This window comes from Paroedura picta, chromosome 7 (assembly GCF_049243985.1).
Source record: "Paroedura picta isolate Pp20150507F chromosome 7, Ppicta_v3.0, whole genome shotgun sequence".
NCBI classification, from domain to species: Eukaryota; Metazoa; Chordata; class Lepidosauria; order Squamata; family Gekkonidae; genus Paroedura; species Paroedura picta.
This window is the reverse complement of record NC_135375.1, coordinates 65,608,182-65,631,905: the sequence shown is the minus strand read 5'-3', so window position 1 is coordinate 65,631,905 and position 23,724 is coordinate 65,608,182. Positions and strand designations below refer to the sequence as shown.

The window sequence follows — 23,724 nt, the reverse complement described above, 5'->3', positions numbered from 1 at the left end:
CCAGTTCATTTACTGTATTAACTGTGGCGGGAAGATCGCGGCGGAGTGACGAGATTTTGTCCGCAAAATAGCTCGCTAAAGCCTCGCAGCCTAGTTCCAATTTGCTATTATTTTGGGGCCCCTCAAAGGCGGTAAGAGATCTAAGTACCCTAAATAGTTGGGCCGGGTGAGAGCTTGCGGACGCGATTTCCGCGGCAAAAAATTCACGTTTTGCCACTTTCACCGCCATCTCATACGCCCTCATAAGCGTGCAATAAGATGTTCTCATAGCTTCGTCGCGAGTCTTCCGCCACACTCGCTCCAGTCGTCTCACTTCCCTTTTCTTCTCCCGAAGCTCCCTGGTGTACCAGGGAGCCCGTTTGAGTCGAGGGCAGAGAGGACGTTTAGCTGCTTAAACAGATTAACAACAGCCCTTCAAGGTTGACTTCATCAAATTATTTGCTGATTGCAATTCCAACAAAAGACTTTGAGGATGGCCTAATTCACAAAGTTGTTAAGATGAACATGATAAAAGTACTTTGTAACAGGTCATTAAAACACTAGTTTTTTAAACTTTACATCAATGCAGCCTCAAGCTTTCAAAAGAGACAAAGAAATGTACAGATCACTGTAATCCAAATTAATCCGTTGAACAGGAATAATTTTAAATTTACTTCTATAATTAAAACGGAAGTTTTTCTCCTTTGTGAAGTATATAAAAAGTCTTCTCAGGAATGACAGTGTCATCCTGGAAAATTTATATTTGTATACGTTGAAGGAATTTAATCACAGCATACAGCTTCTTATAGTCAAACCATACATACACATACATGGTTGTGCTCCAGTAGGAACAGTTAAGGCTCAATACTGACATCATCAAGATGGACTATTTAGCAAGAGAAATAAATTAAAGATTCTCATAGAAACTGCTAATGTGAGCTATAACATGTTTTTTCTTTTTGTAGTTCATTATTTCATCCAGAAGACGCTCAAAGTAACATGTATCAATCATTTGATTACTAATCCAGTAGTCTTCAGCACATGAATTACAATTCATATAGTAATGTAACTAATTAGAAAAGGAATGTGTTTTAAAATAGAAATTAGAACGAATAATTTATGTGCCTTGGTCCTCTACTTGCATCTACCAGATATCAGCCAACTTGACCAAAAGATAAGCATCTAAAACCCAGTACCAGTTTACACTACCATCCTTTACTACCATCCTTTCAACTGCCTCCATTTAGCTTTATGTTTGGTCAAGCGGGTCAGCCATCTTGAACGAAGAATCTGCATGTTACAGACTGTACCCATTATATTGTTAGTTTATTTTGCACTCTACTTGTCTACCTTTCTGCTGTACTACTGCAATCTTACTCAACAATGCTCTGAAGCAGTAGAATCCCAAGGAGGCTTAACAAATCCCAAGGAGGCTTAACCAATAAATAAAAAACTGGAAAATAAATGTCATTAAAGAGGAGGATTGCTCTTGAATCTTGATTCTTTCTACTGTTACTCCTACTATTTACCTAATTTTTAATAATAAAGTCTCAAGCCTGAAAAAAAAAACATCCCGAATTTTGAACTTTGGCTGATCCAAACATAGCCCTAGGCCACTTGATGACCTACATGACAACACTCCTGCCATGTAATAAGCTGGCTAGAATCTGTATTTCTCAGATTCATATTTCAGCCCACTCAATAACCACCTCATATTCCACAAAGGGAATCCTCATCACGAATGCTGGTACCGCTTCCTTCTGGATGACTGAAAAACGATTTTAAAAGAACATTAGCATTCCAGTCCTAGTGCTATTTTCACAGGAGCACCATAAAAAGTACATAGGGGAAAAAGCAAACTAAACATGAGCAGGCAGTGTGATGCAGCAGTAAAAAAGGCAAATGCCATTTGGGGCTGTATCAACAGGGGCATCACATCAAAATCACAAGATGTCATAGTCCCATTGTATATGGCACTGGTCAGACCACACCTGGAGTACTGTGTGCAGTTCTGGAGGCCTCACTTCAAGAAGGACATAGATAAAATTGAAAGGGTACAGAGGAGAGCGACGAGGATGATCTGGGGCCAAGGGACCAAGCCCTATGAAGAAAGGTTGGGGGACTTGGGAATGTTCAGCCTGGAGAAAAGGAGGTTGAGAGGGGACATGATAGCCCTCTTTAAGTATTTGAAAGGTTGTCACTTGGAGGAGGGCAGGATGCTATTTCTGTTGGCTGCAGAGGAAAGGACGCGCAGTAATGGGTTTAAGATACAAGTACAATGATATAGGGTAGATATCAGGGAAAAAATTTTCAGAGTAGTTCAGCAGTGGAATAGGCTGCCTAAGGAGGTGGTGAGCTCCCCCTCACTGGCAGTCTTCAAGCAAAGGTTGGATGCACACTTTTCTTGGATGCTTTTGGATGATTAGGGCTGATCCTGCATTGAGCAGGGGGTTGGACTAGATGGCCTGTATGGCCATCCAACTCTATGATTCTGTGATTCTCTGTTATTTGGCTGGCTCCCGGTCTCTACAGCGCTGAATCTGCACGGAGCTTTTATTCCAATCCCAGGTTGACTCAGTCCCTGCCATCTCCACTGAATGCGATTTCCATTTTGATTTTGTCAGATTTAAACTCTAAAATTCAACTCTATGATTCTATGATTACCTTTGTAGTTAAAACTATTTATTTATGTGTTTTATAAGATTTGTATACTGCCTTTCAGATCCCATAGCATACAAACATAAACACTATCTTATGATGCTCATACATTATCATAATGGTCTGGGATACAAATAAAAGACCGTTTACATATGTCACTGATTGATTATTGAAATACAGAGAGAACAGCAAGACATGTCTTTGATATGATTCTTATTAGCACTGTCAAGTCAACATTTAAAAGTATGGCATACATCTTGTTCTAAACTGCTAAAGATGCTTTTAAGGGCATCACATTGCACTCTGGGTATTTCAGGATATTTTGCACTAAAGAACACTACATAATATAATATTTAGACAGCATAAGCATTGTGTGCTTGACTTTAACTGTCAAGTAACATCTTTATTTAGTAACCCACAAATCTAAGTAGTGACATATGGATACATTTAATTTAGAGTTAACACTGGGTGACAAGGCAGATATCTGCTCTTCACTTTTCATTACATGTGCTCCTTCCCAGCTTCCAGAACCCCAAAGGTCAATTTGTCAGTTCATGTGAATAAATATGACTTTGCCCACAGCCTTCCGCAATGTCAAGCAGCCATAGCTGAAAAGCAGGGTTTAAAGTTCTATATTTAGATACTATTTTAATTTTCCATTCATTAAACAGCATCATGCTCAATCATTCACTTAACTCATGAAATCATCACTATAAAATTCCATTATTAAAGAACGACTGATTTGCATCCATGACCTCAAGGAAGCTCCCTCCTATGGCTTGATGTTCTGAAAAGCTTGAGGCAAATTCCATATTCACTGACTCTCTTGGCAGGATGTTAATGAACACATGTCAGTCCATGATGCTGCACAGCACAATCAGCAGAGAATTTAGTCCAAAGGGAACAGATGTATCTAGAAATATGAGAACAAGGACCCCCACAAGCATATTCCTCTGATAGATATTATGAAGGAGCCTAAAAATGATTCCATGATGGCCAGTCGACTGATATGAGAAACACTGATTGTTTTAAATGACTGAATAACCTTCTATCAATGGATTATTGGCAACAAAGAAACATTTCAGGGGTTTCCATCTCATTCAGTACCAAGAATGAGATAAATGCAACTCAATAAAAGGTCTATTTTATGCAAATAATGAGCAATATGAAGAATGTGTGAAATTGCATCAGGATGGAGGCTGTTTATGTAATGCAACTGACATAAAGATCAGCTGTTATGATGAAGTCTTCTCTGCACTACACAATCCACCAACAAGAATGTTCTGCAGTATCCCTGGCACAGATAGCAGATTATATGTATCAAGAACCACTAAGAAAAGTAGAACAGCCTTCATGCAGATGCAATTTCAGATAGTTTCTTCACACGTTGGTCAAGTGAAGGAAGCTTAAAGGCACACCATCCATGGTCTGTGCTTGGCAGCCAAACATTATTTTATATCAGAAGTTGAAATGTCCAATCCCACCACAAAATTACCCGTAACAATATTTCCTGGGGGCATCAGACTTTATACTAACTACACAATTCCTGAAAATTCTAATACAGAGAACACAAACTTTATGCTGCTGTTGTTCTGCAACATGAGTATAAATAAACTCAAACAACATGCAAAAAGGTTGTATGCATTGCTCAGAGCGTGAAAAAAATAACATGTAAAGCGAACACAGCACGATGATGTAAAGATTTCTTATAATCAAGTCTGAATTTAAGCTGCTTTGACTGTAGGAATAAACTTAAATAGGTTTAAAATTGAGTAAAAGTGATGCAAATTGTTTGGAGACCACACTTACACTCTCTTCCATTAGATTAGCACAGATTTCACAAAACTATGACCATGATTTGGACAGTACTCAGTACGTACGCATTCTACGTGGGCCTACCCTTGGCTACAATCTGGCAGCTGCAGCTCATGCAGAATTCAGCTGCACAGGTGCTTAAAACAAACCCGTCGAGGGTCCATCTTCGATCTGTCCTCTGTCGGCTGCATTGGCTCCCAATGGAGTTCTGGATAAGTTCCAGATGCTGATATTTAGAGAGTATATTAACTTTTAAGGCCTACATGGTCTGGACCCTGCATACTTACCGCTTCTCCCAGTATGTTCTCCAGAGAATACTACAATCTGCAAATACCAATCTGCTGGTGATCCCTGGCCCCAAAGGAATCCAGCTTGCCTCCCGCCTGGCAGAATGAACTACAACCTATATTTCTTTGAATTTACTAAATCCAGAGCTGCCATCTATAAATTCAGATTATTTCTGTTTTGCCCAATAAAATATTGTGTTATTTAGATACTTGCATGAAGAAAAGTTAGAATAACACATCTACTACTTTATATATTTGGCATTTCATAATTTCTGGAACCAGTCAAAGTATAACCCTTTAGTTCAAATTTCCTCAGTAGCACAAGTGTATTTGCTCTGCTTTAACTTCTCCACTTGTTCTAACTGCCTTAAACATTATCATAGATGCATTCTACTTATTGAATATAACCAATGATCTATTTATGAAGAACACGTACATCCATTAAATTGAAGTTTTCTTAAGACAAGAGAAGCGGTTTCTTCATGCCATCATGTAGGAAGAACGACATAGACAAAAGTACTCGCTGGTTCAGGAAAACTCTGCTCCTTTGTCCCAATTGGGGAATAATAAAATACAACCTATATTTCTTGAAGTTTACTACAAACCCTCAAGACGAAAATCATTGGGGTTTGTTAAGATCTCAATATACTGGAACAAAATTCTTCACAGTTAAAAACAAAGGTCCTTAATTTTATTACCTGAGGCATTTAAAGAGGACACAGCCTACCAAATACTCTTACAAGGGAGTATACATGTCGTACACATTATTTCCAAAAAAGATTTTGCACATTTAATCAAGTATAGTTTTTTGTTGGTTGATAGGTTATAGGCATTACTAAGTGAATTATTCACTTGGTCAGGATATCTTTATGCTTTTGCATTACTGTAAGAGAAAACTAATATTAAAATACTAAAGTTTAGCCTTTTCTTTCTAACAATGTGTGAAAGTTTTTAATTATACATCCTTAAATATTTCAAAGACACAGATAATATGAACATTTATAGCTAAAATGTAATCTATTAATTAATCAGTTATTGTGTAAAGTGACATAATATTCATCTCTTTGATTGGATGACAATTCTAATTATATACTCGGTTTATACCACACAATGCAAATATTGTTTAGTGACCAAAACCAGTAAGAGCTGCAGTGATGTTGCCAGAGGGTGCTCTAACTCCTTGTACAGATGCTGGATAGACTATTGGCCCAAGATAGCAAAAATAACAGGCAGGTGGAGGGGCCGCTGCATAACACTGCCAACCTTCTTCAGCAACATAATGATGCAAAATGTAAATGCACAAGTAAGAAAGATGAGACAAATGATGGTACTAAAAATGCCTTAATATTCCATATGGGGATATTGAGAATCACCCTAAAGCCTTCTAGGCAGCAAGACAACCACCCAAACCTTCCTCACAGCTGGGTGAGGTCAGTGGCACAAAAAACCTAGGAACTACATAAGCCCCCCTCACTTCAGCCACTCCATCAGACTCTTGGAAATCTTGACAGAAGAATCTCACGTTGTTCCATCAAATCACTGTAGGAATCTATTATTATGCACAGTAAACTTGTGGCTTGTTTTCAGCAGTAGCCCAATTTGACTTTATTCCAGTGTTTAGAAGAACACTTTAGTCTGTGGTGGTGAACTTTTTTCCCTTTGTTAAATGGCTGCATAAGCAATATTTATATTAGACAGAAAGGAAACATTCATACTTAAAAAAAAAAAAACCTAGCTGTTCATAGGCTGCCCAGAGGTTGATTTGCCATTCCAAGTTATTCATTTGTCTAGGAAGGAATATAATCCAGATTGAGATATGAAAGCTCCATATTTTATAAAATAAAACAAACAATAATTGTGGACCTAAAGAACGAAAGTTCTCTCTAGGATCCGATCTCATCATAGGGACTCGCCAATAGAGTCCTATGCCATGAAGAACCACATTTTAGACTCTACTCCAATTCACACACAATTCTACTCCCCTAGCTAAGAAGGAATCCCATTTCCCTTGCAACAATATTTTGCCATTTGAGCTCTGAGAAAATGTGCTATCTGTAATAAAGGAGACTTTTTAAAAAGAATAGCCGTCCAGATCTCACACAATTAATGTGCAGCAACTGTGCATTTGTTGCGCTAGACCCTTTTAGTGAACTTTCTTGGTTTCCAGCACAGACCCCAAGCAGCCTGCTGGAACCATTCTTCCCCTTGCAAGCTCTGCATCAGTTTTCAAGGCACATACACACATACGCACACACAACCCCCTCGTGGCAACCACCCAACCATGCCTAGATTCACTCTTTGCCTGTAAACAACTTCTCACAACAGTGAACGCACCGAGCAGAATGTGTGTGCACGGCAGGAGGGGAAAGGGCTGGCACACATGCATCAGGGATGCCAATGCATGCACAGGGAGCACGTTGGCGGGGATCGGGGCGCGCTCGCCAGGCAGCATCCCTATTCCTTGCCATCCAGGGGAAGCAACGCCTCGCTCGGCGACCTCCCGTCTCGCCGCCCTCCAAGGTAGACGCACCTGGATGTGGCAGGAGATCTCGGAGTCGTCCAGCAGTCGGATGGTGCATTTCATCTCCTGGCTCAAAGACCTGATGCTCGAGCTCCGGAACCGGATCATTTTCATCGTCCTCCTGCCGCCTCGCCTCACGCACTCGCAGGGAGAGAACATGCACCGCAGTCCTGGAGGGGGCCGGCGACCAGCCCGGCTGCCTCGGCCCGCCTCGCCGGGAGGCCAGAAGAGAGCAAAGGAGGAGGGAAGCAGCGCCCGCCTCACTCGGCGGCCCGCGACTCAGCCTCGAGGCGGTGGCGGCGGCCCCCGCTGCTGTTGCTGGGCGAACATCCTGCTGCCGAGGCGGCGGCGGCGGCGCGGCGGCGGCTCTCCTCGCTGTCCAGGCTCCGGCTTTTCCCTTCCTTCCCAAAGGCAGCTCCAGTCCCCGCCTAAAGGGGGCCGCCGCTACGATCCAGCCGGGCGCGCGCGACCCTGGCGCGCCCCGGACGCCGAGGCTGGCCGGGCTGGGCTGGGCTGGCTGGGCTGGGATAGCGCCTGCTGCGTCAAGCGGGGCTCGTCCCTCAGCACGCCGCCGCCCTTCCCTCCTTCGCTGCGGCCCTCGTCCCTCCCATTCTCTCGCCTGCGCCCATCGCGCTTCAGTCCTTTATGCAGCGTCCTCTTCTCATTGCCTCGCCTCCTGCCCTGCTCTTTTCCCTTTCCCCTTGGCTTGCTTTCCCTTTCTTCCACCGGCCTCAGATAGCCTGTAGGCACTGCTTGGTTTTCCCCCGTCCCCACTTCCCTTTTTCTCTGCGCTGTGCCCCCTCAGATTCCCAGACTCTTTTTTGGCCTTGTCCTCCCTTGACTCCCATTCCCTTGTTTCTTCCTCCATGCACCTTTTCTCTTACATCCTCTCCATTTCTTCTTTAAGCCTCTTATTTACAACCCTCATTCCTCAATTTTACCTTTTTCCATTTCTCCCATTCACTTTACATTCTCTGCACACCATTTCTTCATATCTCCCCCCTTTCTTTTATCCAGTTACTCTCATACTCGAATAACAGTTGGACAGAAATTACACACACTATGTTTGGCAGCTTGTGGGGGCTGGCCTTTCCCAGTTCCTCAAAATGCCTTGTTCTGCCAAGTGGAGGATGTAAATCTTAATAATATTAGTTCCTTGGCGCCTTCCTTGGCACCCAAATGAAGTTGGGAAGAACGAGGTCATGGCTTCATATTATGAAAAGTCAGCTGTTACCTTACCAACCTGTGGGAAATAATCAGAAAATAAAGTACAGATTAAAAGAAATGCTTAGTCTAGCACCTACCTCCCTAGGTGTCATAGACAAAGGACAGCATGCAAAATAAGGGAGCATCTGATTAATCTTCATTATCATATAAACATACAATGCAGACACAATTGTCCATTAATCAATTCCTAAGCATATCCTGATGGAAATGCAGGAAACAAACAGTGGATGGATTAAATACTAATTATTTCTGTATAAATATTGAGCATGGTCCTGGTTTTAATATACATCATTCCATTATTATTATTATTATTATTATATTCCAGTCATACTCAAGAGTTCCTGGAAGAATCTAGACTGAAGTTGGCCTACAAAGGCTCCTTCTCAAATATCCAACAACACAGGACCACTCACAGGTAAGGCAGACACAACTCCCAAGGCCAAAGATATTACACTAACTGTACATTAGCTGAACATGTTGAGAATCTGAGAAATTGCAGGTGACACATGAGGCATGTACCACTTCCACCAGGTTAATGGCTGAGGCCAGGGCAATGAGGAAGATCAGTTTGTGGTGTGTCCCCCCAGGGTAAGGCATTAGTTAGGCCATTACCATCTTGGCCCCTCTTTCCACCCTCACCAGAGGTGGTTGTGGGTTGGATTATTATTATTATTATTATTATTATTATTATTATTATTATTATTATTATTATTAGATTTATAGCCCGCCACTCCCTTGCGGCTTGTGGCGGGTAACAATATCGCAATTCCCCATTAAAACCCCATAAAACAATAATAACATTGCCAATATTGCCGGCATGGCAAGAATGGCAGCTCAACTCCCCCCCCTCCCTCCCACTACTAGCGGGTGGAGAGGAGGTCCTGATGATGTTTTGCTTCGGGTCCAGAACCCGAGTCCCCGGGGGAGGCATAGATCTATTATCAGCCCCGGCCTCAACCATAAACCTGGTGGAAGAGCTCCGTCTTGCAGGCCCTGCGGAATGTTGAAAGATCCCGCAGGGCCCGCAGCTCTCCCGGGAGCTCATTCCACCAGGTCGGGGCCAGGACCGAAAAGGCCCTGGCCCTGGTCGAGGCCAGGCGTGCTTCCGTAGGGCCGGGAACGACCAACAGGTTTTCACCCGCAGAGCGCAAGGCCCTGCGAGGGGCATAGGGCGATAGGCGGTCCCTCAGGTATGTGGGTCCCAACTCGCGTAAAGCCTTGAAGGTTAGAACCAGAACCTTGAACCGGATCCGGGCAGCAATTGGCAACCAGTGCAGCTGCCTCAGCACTGGCTGGATGTGGGCCCTCCAAGATGTGCCAGTAAGGACCCTAGCAGCTGCGTTTTGCACTAGCTGAAGTTTCCGGATCAAGGACAAGGGAAGGCCCGCGTAGAGCGAGTTACAGAAATCTATTCTGGAGGTGACCGTTGCATGGATCACTGTGGCTAAGTGTTCGGGGGACAGATAGGGCGCTAATAGTCGGGCCTGGCGAAGGTGGAAAAATGCCTGGCCCGCTACTTTTTTTACCTGCGCCTCCAAAGTCAGGGAGGCATCAATGGCCACACCCAAGTTCCTGGCCTGGGACGTGATGGTGAGTTGCGTCCCTGCCAGGGTGGGTAAGCGCGCTTCCTGGTCCTGCCCCCTACGTCCCAGCCACGGGACCTCCGTCTTGGAGGGGTTGAGTTTCAGGCGACTCTGCTCGAACCATTCTGTCACTGCTTCCAAACATCTGGCGAATGGTTCCGGGGGGGAGTCCGGGCGGCCGTCCATGAGGAGATAGAGCTGGGTGTCATCAGCGTACTGGTGGCAACCCAGTCCAAAACTCCGTACCAGCTGGGCCAGAGGGCGCATATTGTGGAATTCCACTATGTCTGTGCCAATTCTGTGGTTTTTGTCCTGTTTTAATGGGGTTCTATTGGGATTTTTATCGGACACTTTGTAACCTGCCACGAGCCGGTCCTGGGAGTAGAGGGAAATAAATACAACGATGATGATGATTCCTGGGAGTGGAGGGAAATAAATACAACGATGATGATGATGATGATTTTTTTAAGACTAGTGACTTCAGGGGGTTAAACATATGAAACTTTTAAAACTTATATAAGACATGACCCATCTTAGTTCAGTTTACGCTGAATGACAGTAGATTTCCAAGTTCTCCAACAGAAAAAGGACTTCCCCTGCTCTTTCCAGTGGATATGCTAATTATTGAACTTGGGAATCTTCTATATATATGTACAGCATGGACCACTGATCTGCCTTGATCCATGGAAGAGCTGCAATAAGGGCTGCTGCCTTAATTAAGGCATTGAATGTATGCTCTTGTCTACTCAAACACCCAGTTTGTCCCTTACGATGCAAAAAGTAATGTGCATTTTCAGGTCACACAAAAGTGTGTTTTTCAAGGGCCATTGCATGATTAAAGAAGTCTTAGTTGATGGATCATAATGGCATTAATGTTTTCAGTTAATGAGTACATTTTCCTCCAACACAAGGATCTTTCAGATCTCAAGTGTTGTATGGTTCCCTGCATAGTTGGAAAACACCAGACAGTTGTGCTGTTGTGCCACATGATTGCACCATACGAATTTGAGAGGCCCATGGAATGCTTCCAGGGAACTCCTGTGTTTTCATGGCACATTTGGAAAACCATTATTCTAGACTCAAGATAGTTTCTTTTTTGCAAATATGACCATGTTCTGAAGTCTAATAATAATAATGATGATGATGATGTATATTGTTTTTAAATCTCATTTTATTTTTCCTTCAAGTTGCAGCCAACTTATGATGATCCCATAGAGTATTCAAGGCAAGAGGCATTCAAAGGCTGTTTCTCATTGCCCCCTCCTTAGTATATTAACCTGGTATTATTTGGGGGGGGGGGGTCTTCCATCCAAACACTAACCTGGGCCAACACTACTTTGCTGCCAAGATCTGATGAGATCAGGGTACCCAGTCAGGAAGTCCTTATTAGGTCTTACAATTTAATAGCAGATCAAAGATCAGTTCAGTTTGTATGACGATAGTAATAAGGTAAGGATAAGTTTGCTAGAATTTATAGTTTTAATACATAATCTTTTATACTTTGTATTTCATATTATCTTTAACAAAGCAATAAGGGCTCTGTTGGAGGGCCCTGTCCAGGATGAGGAAGGGTGCTGATAGGCCCCTTCCCCCGGACTGACCAATCGGGAGACGCTCCGCGCTTCCCGATCCGCCCCCCCTCTCAGAGCTCGAACCCATGCGCCTGGCCGCCTCCATTACCTGCTTCGCCTTGGCCGCCGGCAGGTTGGCGGCGGCTGCGCCCACGACCAAGAAGAGATGCCTCGACGCCGCCCCACGCAGCCACCTGCCGCCGCCCGCCCCAGCAGCGGCGGGGCTGCAGTGCACTGCTGCTGCCGCCAAAGCAGCAGCCGCCGGAACCTTTGGCGGTGGCCCCGAAGCCGACGGGGCCGTCAGGCCAACAGTGGAGACATCCTCGGCGGTGGCAAAGCCACCGTCACCAGTGGGACCGGCGCCGCAGCCGCCAGCACGCACGAAGCAGGCAGAGGCTTCTGCGGCGGTGGCAAAGCCGGCAGGCCCATCAGCGGCGCCACGGGAGATGTCCGCGCCGCCCCTGAAGCCCCCACACCCAGCAGCTATGCCGCCACCACCTCTTGCTGCTGCGCCGAGCTCTGCTGCTTCCACTTCCTCAGATTGCCGCTACGCCAAAGACTCCTCCTCCTCCTCCGCCTGCCCGTCAGCCAGCCAGCCAGCCAACCTCGCCTCGCTCGCCAAGGGCACAGGGCCCGCCGTGCGGCCTGCGCACCCACTCCGCAGGGCGGGGAGAACAGCCTGAGGAGCCCTCGACGAGCGGCCAGGGCAGTCGGCGGGACGCAGCTCAGAGGGGGAAGGAGAATGCCTCCGAATGGCTCTCCACTCTACCTCCCTGCTACAGTTTAGGTAGGCCGTTCCGCCGGGTGGGCACTAACTGCTAGCGCCTGCTGTATTCAGACGACAGCGGGCTTATTTTCTAGTTGTTACATAATGCACAAACAGTATGAAAATTTTAGAGATGCATGTGAAAACTAAGTGTACCTAGCAGCATTATACTACTACTACAGAAAAATAGTACAGACAAAACATTTCAAAGTTAGTGAGAAATTTGGAAAGTAAGAATGTAACTAATACTATCATTTAAGCAACATGGGGTTATCTAAATGATTTATAACTTCATAAAGTGCCTTGGGATCTTATGTGAGCAGAATTTGACATGATTGTTTAAGTGTTCATAGAATCATAAAGTTGGAAGGTACCTCCAGAGTCATCTAGTCCAACCTCCTGCATGTTGCAAAAATTCACAACTATTGTTGTATTACAGACAAGTCATAAAGTACATAAAGTAAGGGGTTATACAAGGATACATGATGAGGGAGCATAAGCATAGAAATTGCTTACCACCTTTTTCTATATGAAAAAGGAAGAAAGGTTCAAAACATATACAGAGAAAAACAGAACCTTTCCAAGGCAATTGGTACAATAAATTTTATATATCAATTTTTTTTTTAAGGACCAACCAAAATGGTTTCTAGATATACTCCGTTTTCACAATTTTTCTTCAGTGGTTGATTCCTTATACTCTTATCAACCAATTTTTATATATAGATAGGCCACCGGCTCTGTAAGAATAAAAATTGTGCAAACGCAAGACTGTGAAAACGGAGTGTATCTAGAAACCGTTTTGGATGGTCCTTAAAAAAAATTATTGATATATAAAATTTATTGTACCAATTGCCTTGGAAAGGTTCTGTTTTTCTCTGTATACCACCTTTTTCTGACAGGTCTCATGGCTTGAACAACAGCATGACAAGCAAGACACAATCACCAACTTAAAGATGTACTTTATTTATTTTAAGAGGAATTTCAGCTGCTAAATGTTTGCTGTCATAAAGGCCAAGGCCAAGGACTCTAGCTTTAAAATCTTGGCTACCTTAACTCTCACTGAAATAGAACCGATGTTTCTGTCACCAGGACTGGCTTTACCATTATACTACAGTATATCTGGCACCCAGCTAAATGGCCCTCAGCGTATAATGGCCATTTTCGAAATGGGGTAGAACTTGTATCCTTTTAAGAAGACTAAAGAAGGTCCAAAATTATGGGCATTTCCACACATCGAAAAAAATATCATGCCAGCTGAATGGCATAGCGCTAAATATTATCACACCTCTGGTCATTCCTCGCTTTCTTGCCATCTCACTGTAGTCTGCCACCTTTTCGCGCTTCTTACCCTCCGCAAGCACTGCTGGAAATGGCAGAAGAGACCAATACAGTTTATATGTGACTCTCTTCCGCCTGTCAATCAAGCCAGACAACCAATCCCATTTCTCCTATTTTTAAAGGTCCTACAATGCACACCAATTTTTTTAATTAATAGTTCTACATTTTAACGCCTATGCATCTAATCATAGATGCATAGTGCTTTTTATAACACCACTCCTTATGGAATCACAAGTCTTGAATCTTTAAAAAATTAATCTCATTCCTGTTTTTCTTTTTTTGGGGGGGGGACTTTAGAGAGGCATGCTTTGTTTAACAACTTTGTAAAAAAATATTTTTGGCTTTACCTGCATGCTTGTACTCCTATTTGTTGATCCATGCTAAAAAAAAAAAATAATGTCCCCGGGGGAAGGGAGAGGGAGGCGAGTGCGAGGGCAGGGCATTGGAGGCAGAGGTAGCACTTCTTCGCTTCCACACATTTATTTTGTTGGTGGCCTGCTGGTTGCTCTCCTGTTGCTTTTTAGATTGGGGGATCTACTTTATGCAATTCCCCAACTAGTGGTTCAAAATAGAGGATGAAGCCAGCCCTTTGATGCCAGGACACTGGATGTTGGTGACATCATGCAGAGTGGCCGGAATATAATGACTACCTAAGGTAATAATTTCACTATATTTAACAGGTGCAGAAAGGCCCCATATTCCCATCAAAATATTGCATTGATAGAAATTACATACTAGGTACATTCCGTGTCATCGTTAAGACGAACAAAGTTTATTCAAGATGTACATATACACTTCATCAGAGGAAATGTGCTTGCACATGAAAGCTCACACCCTGAATAAAACTCTATTGGTCTTAAAAGTGCCAATGGACTCTAACTTTCTTCTGCTACTTCAGACCAACATGGAAACCCACCTGAATTGATGCTAGGTAGGCATCATATGCCCTGAAGTCATCTGGAGAGGGATGGCATATAAATCAAAGTATGTATAAATAAATAAATAAATGAATGAATAAATAAATAAATAAATAAATAAATAAGCAACTACCAACCAAATATCAGAGGCATAGAAGGGAGTGGCTGAAAGTGGTACAGTAATCAGACTTTAATTAACTTGGCAATCTGTGGGTGTATGAAATGTGAATGCAAATAACAGGTCAGTGTCTAGCAGTTCCACCCACTCATCACATGTTGATAATACACATACAGAACTGACCTTAATCTGATATTTATCTTGCACATATTTTATTCCACTTAACCAGTATATTCCAAAGGACCTATTCCGTAACATCATAAATTTACTGATTCAAGTCTGCCTTCCTCAGAAAAGGCAATAAACCTTCATGATTGCTTAATTTATGCACAGTTATGCACTAGCACACACAAAGATGCTTATTCATTTTATTTTTTCCATCTTTTCTCACAGGGATTTACAGCTAATTTCTCAGAGTGGGTCAGTACAATCAACAAAATGGGATATTCTATGGGATAATCTATAACCAATGTATTAGGATTTTAAAAATCTGGAGGCACTAAAAAGAACTGAAACATAGCAATAGTATCACATGACACATTAAGCAGCACAGAAATTATATAACAGGATCCTACTTACAATAGAACTGTTCTTTGTACCCCGCTGTTTACTACTCAAAGGAGTCTCAGAGCTGCTTATAAATGCCATCCAATTCTGTCTGCGGACAGATCTTTAAGTTTTTGTAAGGTCAATCCACTTGTGTATAAATAACATGTATGGAGCAGAATGAAGTATATATAGTAAGCATGTATATGACCGTTTATGCACTGGGAACTTCATTGCCCCAGCTTCCATGAAGGAACACAAATTGGGGGTGGATGAGGTGCACCGGGCCAAATGCTCCCCCATGTGGGTGCAGAAAGAGGTGGGGCAACCTGCCACAACTAAAACTCCAGCCTGCAGCCCGGCAAGAAACCTCCAGTGCTAAACGGTCTATGTGGGGCAGAATAAATGTTTGTTGTTTCCACTGTTTCCCTGGTAGGCAGTTACTATATGCTTTGACAAGGCACCATTCTCATTGTTTCTAGCTGGCATACGGAAAGGAGAAATGGGGGCTATAAACGCATGGCAATAGTCTACTACATGGATTACCATGTCTACTACATTCAGATTACCCAGACTCAGCAACAGAGCACATTAGCAATATAATTTCAGGGCCAACCCAAATGAGGTACTTGAATTTCTGTGAATGGTGCTTGTAATATTCTTTAAAAATTCAATTAGGAAGAATGTGATGACTAATTTTAGATTGAGACTGTCATGCAAAGGGAAGGGTTTTTTTTAGATCTTCTATTAAAAATAGCACCAGAGAGCCATGGTTAGGGAAACATATCAGTCACTGATAAATCTACACTGGTACACAAAAAGAAGGGCTTTTGTGTATGTTTATATACAGTTAACTACTTGACACTAATATGATGTTTATATTCACATTTGTTTGAACATTCACAAAATGCCACATGCTTGCAAAGTAAATCATTGAGTCATTTTCATCCACACCATCCATAAATAATATATGGTGCAAAACACATAATTCGCTGTCAGTTAATAATTGTGATTGGAGAAAATGAAAGCAGTCATTTTAGTCAGTAGGGTTGGGAAATTAATGGTGGGGGGGAGGACAAGCCCTCATACCTCCTCTGTACCAATTCTCCTCACCCTCTCCCCTTCTCACTTTCTGAGACATTTGCATTTGCCAAGCAGATAAGTTGGAAATTTTAAGTTGGTGGAAGTAATAGAGTGCCATCAATTAGGGGGAATTAAGCCACTGCAAGTGTTCAATATTGCCATGTCAACACACTGGGTATTTTAATCACCTTCCAAATCATGCATTCTGATTTTGTATGGTTACTTAAAACCAACAGTTGTATTTCAGACACCATGTTCTACCAAAGTTTTAGGAGTGCCTCAAAAGTAATAACTTAATGTTATCTGCTCCATATAATATATTTCTGGTAAGGCCTTGGAGGAGGAGAACGTCTTATGGCTTAAGTGCCACCCAGCGCTTAACACCCACTCAGGACAGCTGTCCCGCCCCTGAGTGCCTCCTCCTCCAACCGGCTTGCCTGTCTGTCCAGCAGCCAGCCAATCACCTACTGACCCCCACCCCTGACCACCCCCTCCTCCTTCCACTTTCCTCCAAGGCTCAGAGGCTGCAGATCCCTGCTGCATAAGAGCTGCCCCTGCAAGTGAGTTCCCTTCCCAGGGGCCTCCAGACTGCAGCCTTTCCAGGTCCTGGGGGGAGGGAGAGGCCGTCCACAGAGTTCTTCCACCTCACCCCACCCCAATCTAGCATCCATTGTATTCCTGAATGCAACACACTTGGTCCCTAGTTTAAAATAATGTTGAAATTGTTTCTTACACAAGTTCTAATCCCTAGATGCTAACACACAAGATGAAAGATAAGCCTGTATTGCAAATGGATTTTGAATGTTACAGAAACAAATACTTAAAAGGCAAAAATCTGATCCTCAGTAAGGATTTATTGTGGTTTAAACTTAACTGACCTCTTATATTTCTTTTACTTTAAATGCTAAATGTATAAGTGGTCTAGTGTTGAAGATAAAGGGATGTTTTTTCATTAAATACTACCATAAGAGCCAGCTTTTAAAAATTATTGTACTGATGGCATCTGTTACCCTTAAGACTCAAGAAAAATATATCCTGGGTGTTCTAATATACTGTGGAGTAAGAAGTGTTATGTATTCATGCATGGTGAACTTATAAAGCCATTTTGTAGCATTGTAGTAACTTCATTAAAAGAATGATTGTGTCTAGCTTTTTAACTTCTCTGATGCAGTTTTGCAGAGAATCTGAAATATTTAGATAGAAGAGGTACAGTGGGAACTTAGAAATAGAAGGATTTACTAGTCAAAAACAGCTGTTATTGAGAATTATTGGGAAGAAATGCCTTATCAGTATTATCAATAGAATTACTTTTTATAAATTACAAAAATGTCAGAGAGGAATACATTTCAGTTTTTATATGTTAGTGAATGTAATTTACTTTCTTGTGGATGACTGTTTTAGCTCTACTGTCACTCTTCTCCTTTGTATGTAGCAGATACATGTTCTGTTCTATAATTCAGTATGTGCATGCATATGTATGTATTAAGTAGAAGCTATGCTATCTCCATCAAAATCAACTATATGTAACATCTTTCAATTTTATGACCTAGGTCTAGGTGTACTTTTAAAATTTCAAAATATTGTTCTATTTGTTCTGTTTTTTTGCTTAGTTTATTAGGGTGGAAATTATTTGAAGAAGGACTTCTATGTTTTATTAATATCTTAGAACTATGTAAAAGAATCACGAAACATGGCAGCTTTCTCCTTTATATAACTTTATGTAACTTTTTATTACTTTGATATATTCCTGCAGTGATGTAATTTCCCATGATCTTATTTTATTTATTAATTTTATTTGTTTCTATTTTTGTTCTGCCCTTTCTCAAAAAGGCTCAGGGCACATTACAGTGTCCCTGGAGCAATTCTCCTGGAGAAAATGGATGCTTCCAAGGCTGGACTGTATGGCATTATACCCCACTAATGTCTCTCTCATTCCCAGGCTCCATCTCCAAATCTCCAGAAATTTCCCAGTCTGGATCTGGCAATCCTACTCCCACCCCCATCCCCTACCAGTAGCCAGGACAGACCTGGCAATCCTGCATGGAGGGGGAAATGGTTACTACCAGAAGCTGAAATAAGGAAAATAGTACTGATATAGGCAGGATCATGGATGATTTGTATTTATTTTATTATATTTATAAAATCTGCATCCCACCTTTCTGCCATTACAAGAGCGACAAAGATGGTTAACAATTTAAACTATTAAACACAACCCTCAACATACACATTAAAACAACATAAAACATTAAAAACCACAATTAAACCATTAGTTAGGAAAGAGAGATCATTAATAGAATGTCAAATGAAACAAAGTCTTTACCCACTAGTGGAGGATGGCAACCAAAGGGGACAGATGAATCTCTATGGGGTGAATGTTGCAGAGCATTCATGGCATACCAAGAAGGCCCTCTCCTGAGTTGCCACCTGCCTAACATAAGACAGCAGGGGGACCCCAAGCAGGGCCTCTGCAGATGTCTATAGTGTCTGGGCAGGTCCATAAGGGAATAGGTGCTCCTTCAGAGATGTTGGTCCCAAACTACATAGGACTTTGAAGGAGAAAACCCATGTATTGTGTCCAGAAAAAAAAATCTAGAAGCCAGTGTTGATGGGCCATGACTGGAATGATATGGTCTCTGCACTCCCTTCATTTCAATCCAGTCAGTATTGTTGCTGCAGCATTCTGTACCAACTTAAGTTTCTGAACACTTTTCATGGGCAGCCCCCCATAATACGCAATGCAATAAGCTGACCTAGATGTAACCAGGGCTCATATCACAGTAGCCAGATCTTTTCTGCCCAGGGAAGGCTGAACCTGGTAAAAAGCACTTCTGGTCACAGCTGCCACCTGTTTATGCAGCAGCAGGCCTGGGTCCAAGGGCAACCCCATCCAGAATAGGTAACAGCTTAAATCACCTTAATGTGTGTCCCCCCATTCAGGCCACCTGACAATTCACCTTAGACACAAGCAGAATTGGGAAAGATGATATAGACAATGAGGATAGAATAACTGGAAGCCACAGTATTGTACGCCCTTAAAAATGCTAGGTTTAGTAGCATAAATGGAGAAAAAACTAAGAATGTCTCCTTTCCAAACTAGGGATACTTTTCTTATATCAGGGGAAATTGATACTGGGTGCAGAATCCAACATCATAATATTATTATTATTATTATTATATAAGAACATATAAGAGCATATAAGAGCATATAAGAACCAACTCTTATTATTATTATTATTATTATTATTATTATTATTATTATTATTTAATTTTTAGACCGCCCTTCTCCCAATAGGTCTCAGGGCGGTTTACAACATAAATAGTTAAAACACAATAAAATCCCCATAAAAACCCCAATTAAAAGTTACATATAACATATAACATATAGCAGCGGTGGTCACAATTCTGATCTTAGTTCAGCCTGGTGGAGAGAATAATGTTCAGAAGAGGGTGGCACCAATACAATACATCTAACCATGATCTCGGTGTTAGAGATCTCAATATTGGAGGGGATCCTCTGATGGATTAGTGGGAGAGCTGCCCTGGCCTCAACCATATGCCTGGCGGAAGAGCTCAGTTTTATCAGTTTTTTATAAGGCTGCAAATATAAGCTTGAATGTATATGGACAAAGAATAGTGAAATCCTCAAAGGGGAAAGGCTAAGTTGGATTTCTTGCGATTAGAGTGGAATTGGTCTTTGCCATGATTACAGCTTTGCATAATGTCTAACAGACTAAGACATTGTATCTGAGGACTTGTGCGTGCACACAAAAGCTCTTACCTTGAATAAAACTTGGTTGGTCTTGAATGTGCTGCTGGACTCTAAATTTGTTCTGCTGCTTCACACCAACACAGCTACCCACTTAAATCTATCTTGTATACAGACCAAGGCATTCCGGTCTTTTGGCTTACAATGAAAAGCTTTTAATAGCAGAGTACTCTGAAGTCTGTGAACTATGTGATAAGGGCTACTGTGTTATTACAGATAGGATATATCAGTGATCCCCAACCTTTTTATCACTGGGGACTGGTCAACACTTGACAATTTTACTGAGGCCTGGAGGGGGGGGGGTAGTCTTTTGCCAAGGGACGTCGCCGCCACTGCCTGAGCCCCTGCTCCACTTGCTTTCCTGCCGGCGCCCCTGACTTCCCGCCGCCCGCTGGGGAGTGCTGCCAGCAGCAGCTGCGCAGTGCCATACCGAGGGGAAGCCCCAGCCATGGCAGCCACTGGAGAGCACCAAAGTTGAGCCGGCGACAGAGTGGCAGGGCAAGCCCCGAGGCAGCAGCCAGGGAGGAGGATGAAGAGGAGCCGCGGCCCGGTACTGACTGATCTACGGACCAGTCCCCGGACCAGGGTTTGGGGACAGCTGGGATATATGGCCAGAGGGCAGATCAATGGACACGTAACATATGCCGATGCCAAAAAAGTTATTAGCTGTATTGATCCAAAATACAAAACCAAAATCAAAGTATGTGTTTTATTTACTTATTTAGATTCGAAGACTATTTCTATAACACCTCTTCTGAGTTCTATTTGAACTGGTTTACAATTTTTAAAAATGCAGCCTACGAACAAGCCATGAAAAAAAAACAGAACAAGCCATTTGACAAAACAGCATAAAACAGAAGCAGTCCATTAAAAAAAGCCTGGTAAAAAGTGTTTGTAGGTACCAGATCAGCTTCAAAACTGAGGGCATTTCAAAGGCATGGTGCCACCACAGAAAGTGCCCTGTCTCTAGTTGCCACCTGCCTCACCTCTGAAGGCAGGGACTCAGAGAGCAGGGCTTGACTGGCAAATCTTAACTAACAGGCTGGAGTGTATGTGACCATTTATGCACTGGAGGTTTCATGCCTGGCTGCAGGCTGGAGGTTTAGTCATGGCAGGTTGCCCCACCTCTTCTTCCACCCACATGGACCGTTTACGCACTGGAGGTTTCATGCCAGGCTACAGGCTGGAGTTTTAGTTATGACAGGTTGCCCCACCTCTTCCTGCACCCACATGGGGAGCATTTGGCCTGGTGTACCTCATCTGCCCCTGATTTGTGCTCCTGCACAGGAGCAGGGGCAGTGAAGTTCCCAGTGCATAAACGGTCATGGGGAAGCATGGCATTTATTACCTCCTGGACACAGCACATCACCCCAGCCTGACACAACACACTTGGAAGCAGTTTGTCTATTTCATTAGGCCTCACCCGCTAAAAGTCATCCATGCAAATAAGACCAGATTGTGCTCCAATAAGATACTAGGAATGAACCAGTCCAACTGGGGCATGTAAAACCAACAAAAGACCAACCCAAAGAACACATTGGACATACTTTCAAGTTCTCCAGAATTTTGCATCAGGTTTGTCCTTAATATCTTGGTGTGAATGATGAATACTCCCCTTTTGTTCATTTAAACATCCAGTCAGATGAAGAGTTCTAGAGAATTTGAAATAACTTTGGTCTGAATGATTGTAAATAAAACTTGGCTTGAGAGAACTTGAAATCTTGTGTAATGTGTTGCATTATTTTGGTTGGTCTTAAAAGAGATTACAAGGATTTGAGTTCTACACCTTTTAGTATAAGGCACTTGCATCCATACACATTATTTTCTTCTAGCAGCTTTTGTGCCATCTCTTCACACCCTTGACAGAGAAAGGTACATGTGATATGTGAAGGTTCTTCCTTAATTAAATATCTGAGAAGACTGTGTCATGTTTTATTTATAGTTCAGTATATCATAGCTGAAGTAAAGGACCCTGCATTAACACTGTAATGATGACATAAAATAAAGTGCCCAACATATTGTATACAACATTTTAAAAGGTTGCAGAAACTAATTTTAGTTCAAGGCCAAGTCCCCAAACAAAAGCCATGTAATACTTTTTATAAAATCCAATCAAAATAGCACAACACAATGCGCAAGTTTTTATGTTCTCCAATGTCCTTAATCAGGAAGCATGTTGGGGGGGGGGAGGGAAGTAGAGGGAGGAAAGAAGATGCTATGTAATTAATTGACTTGCAATATTTTTAAATCCATCTTTGCTTTAAGAATTCCAGGGTAATATATATAGTTATCACCTCCCATTTTATTGTTATAACAATCCTGTAAGAATAGTTTGACCAAGAGACTTACTGGTCTGAAGCCACTCAGTGGGCTTAGAAATTTTAACAAAAGCCTCTCCCAGTCTAGTTCAACATCCTAACTATTACAGCACAACAGTCAACCTCTGAATGGCCTTTTTGTTAATGTTGCATTCCTTTTTTATTTTGTCATTTAATAAGCTTCAGTTTAATACACAAATCCAGAGCAAGATGGTCACCATTCCCACTTATAGCACCATCTTGTTCTCTGAATACAATTCAAACTGGATAGGATTCTACTGAAGTGCCTGAGCAATTGTCCATCAAAACAGTGAGCTGCAGAATGGTTACTGTATTCATATGAAGGACCTAAGCCTAGCAGAATACCAATGGAGTTCATAAATGGGCAAAGAGGGAAGAAATATGAGGGAGGACCAGCCACTATGCAATCCTGTTCACTCTCAGAGTAATTTCCCTTAATCTCTTTTAGCTGCTGCAATACTGAGCTCCCAAAACATATCCTATGCCCAGTGCTAAAGTAGACCCTCATACACTCTCATTGCCTAGGCAGTTTGTATGTCTAGGCTAGATTGTATCACTAGCCAGCCACAATACAATCAGCATCTGCAGCCCAAACAGGGCAACGAGGTCCTCATAGTTATTTTGGTTCAGAAAAATGACACAGGGGGAAAGGCAAAAACCCCTCTCCCCCCAAGCCACATTTCTGAGCTAAGTCAGGCCCTGGTACACTTAGGAACATTAGTTTCCCAACATCAAATCTGTCTGTAGAACAGGTCAGGCAAGCCCCACCCAGCTAATGACAAAATTCAGTTTTAATTTGACATTTGAGAGTACAGTTCATGTCTATATGTGCAGAATGCAGCCACATTCTCTGTAGTCTTACATCTATGGAACTGGGAAGATGATAGAGGGAAAGAGATACTATGGACAATTGGAAAAGGGCCCAAAGAATGAAAGGAGGGTTGGGTATTTTGCACAAAGGTTAAACTACTAAGGACAATAGAATCCCAAACAAAAGAAAGCAGGGCAGCTTTCATGACACTCTTGTCTGTTCTCCTGAGCTCATGCTGCTGGACAAAAACTCTACAGCTGCACAGGAAGTCTAAGGATAAGGCATCTCACTGAAGTAAGTGAAAGAGGAGCTCACCATGAAGGAAGAACAACCACACATAAGAAACACACCCTCAGCCAATCTTTCCTGTTCACTCAGCACTTCCAAGATGTGGATCAC

General features: G+C 42.5%; 1 protein-coding gene across 8 annotated transcripts in view; it reads right to left on the bottom strand.

The window, feature by feature from the left end:
* Positions 1-7,925, bottom strand: part of FRMD3 (FERM domain containing 3) — a 152,781-nt gene extending 144,856 nt beyond the window's left edge. For 4 of the 8 annotated variants that reach the window (XM_077344697.1, XM_077344698.1, XM_077344695.1 and 1 more), the window contains exon 1: positions 7,270-7,377. Coding sequence is in view for 2 of the 8 variants with exons in the window: in XM_077344693.1 (XP_077200808.1) it covers positions 7,270-7,419 (150 nt within the window). In the remaining 6 variants the exon portion in view is untranslated. Of the gene's footprint in view, positions 1-7,269 lie in introns of all 8 variants that reach the window. The other 4 variants (XM_077344696.1, XM_077344703.1, XM_077344693.1 and 1 more) reach the window with 3 other exon arrangements.
* Between the last annotated feature and the right edge of the window lie 15,799 nt (positions 7,926-23,724).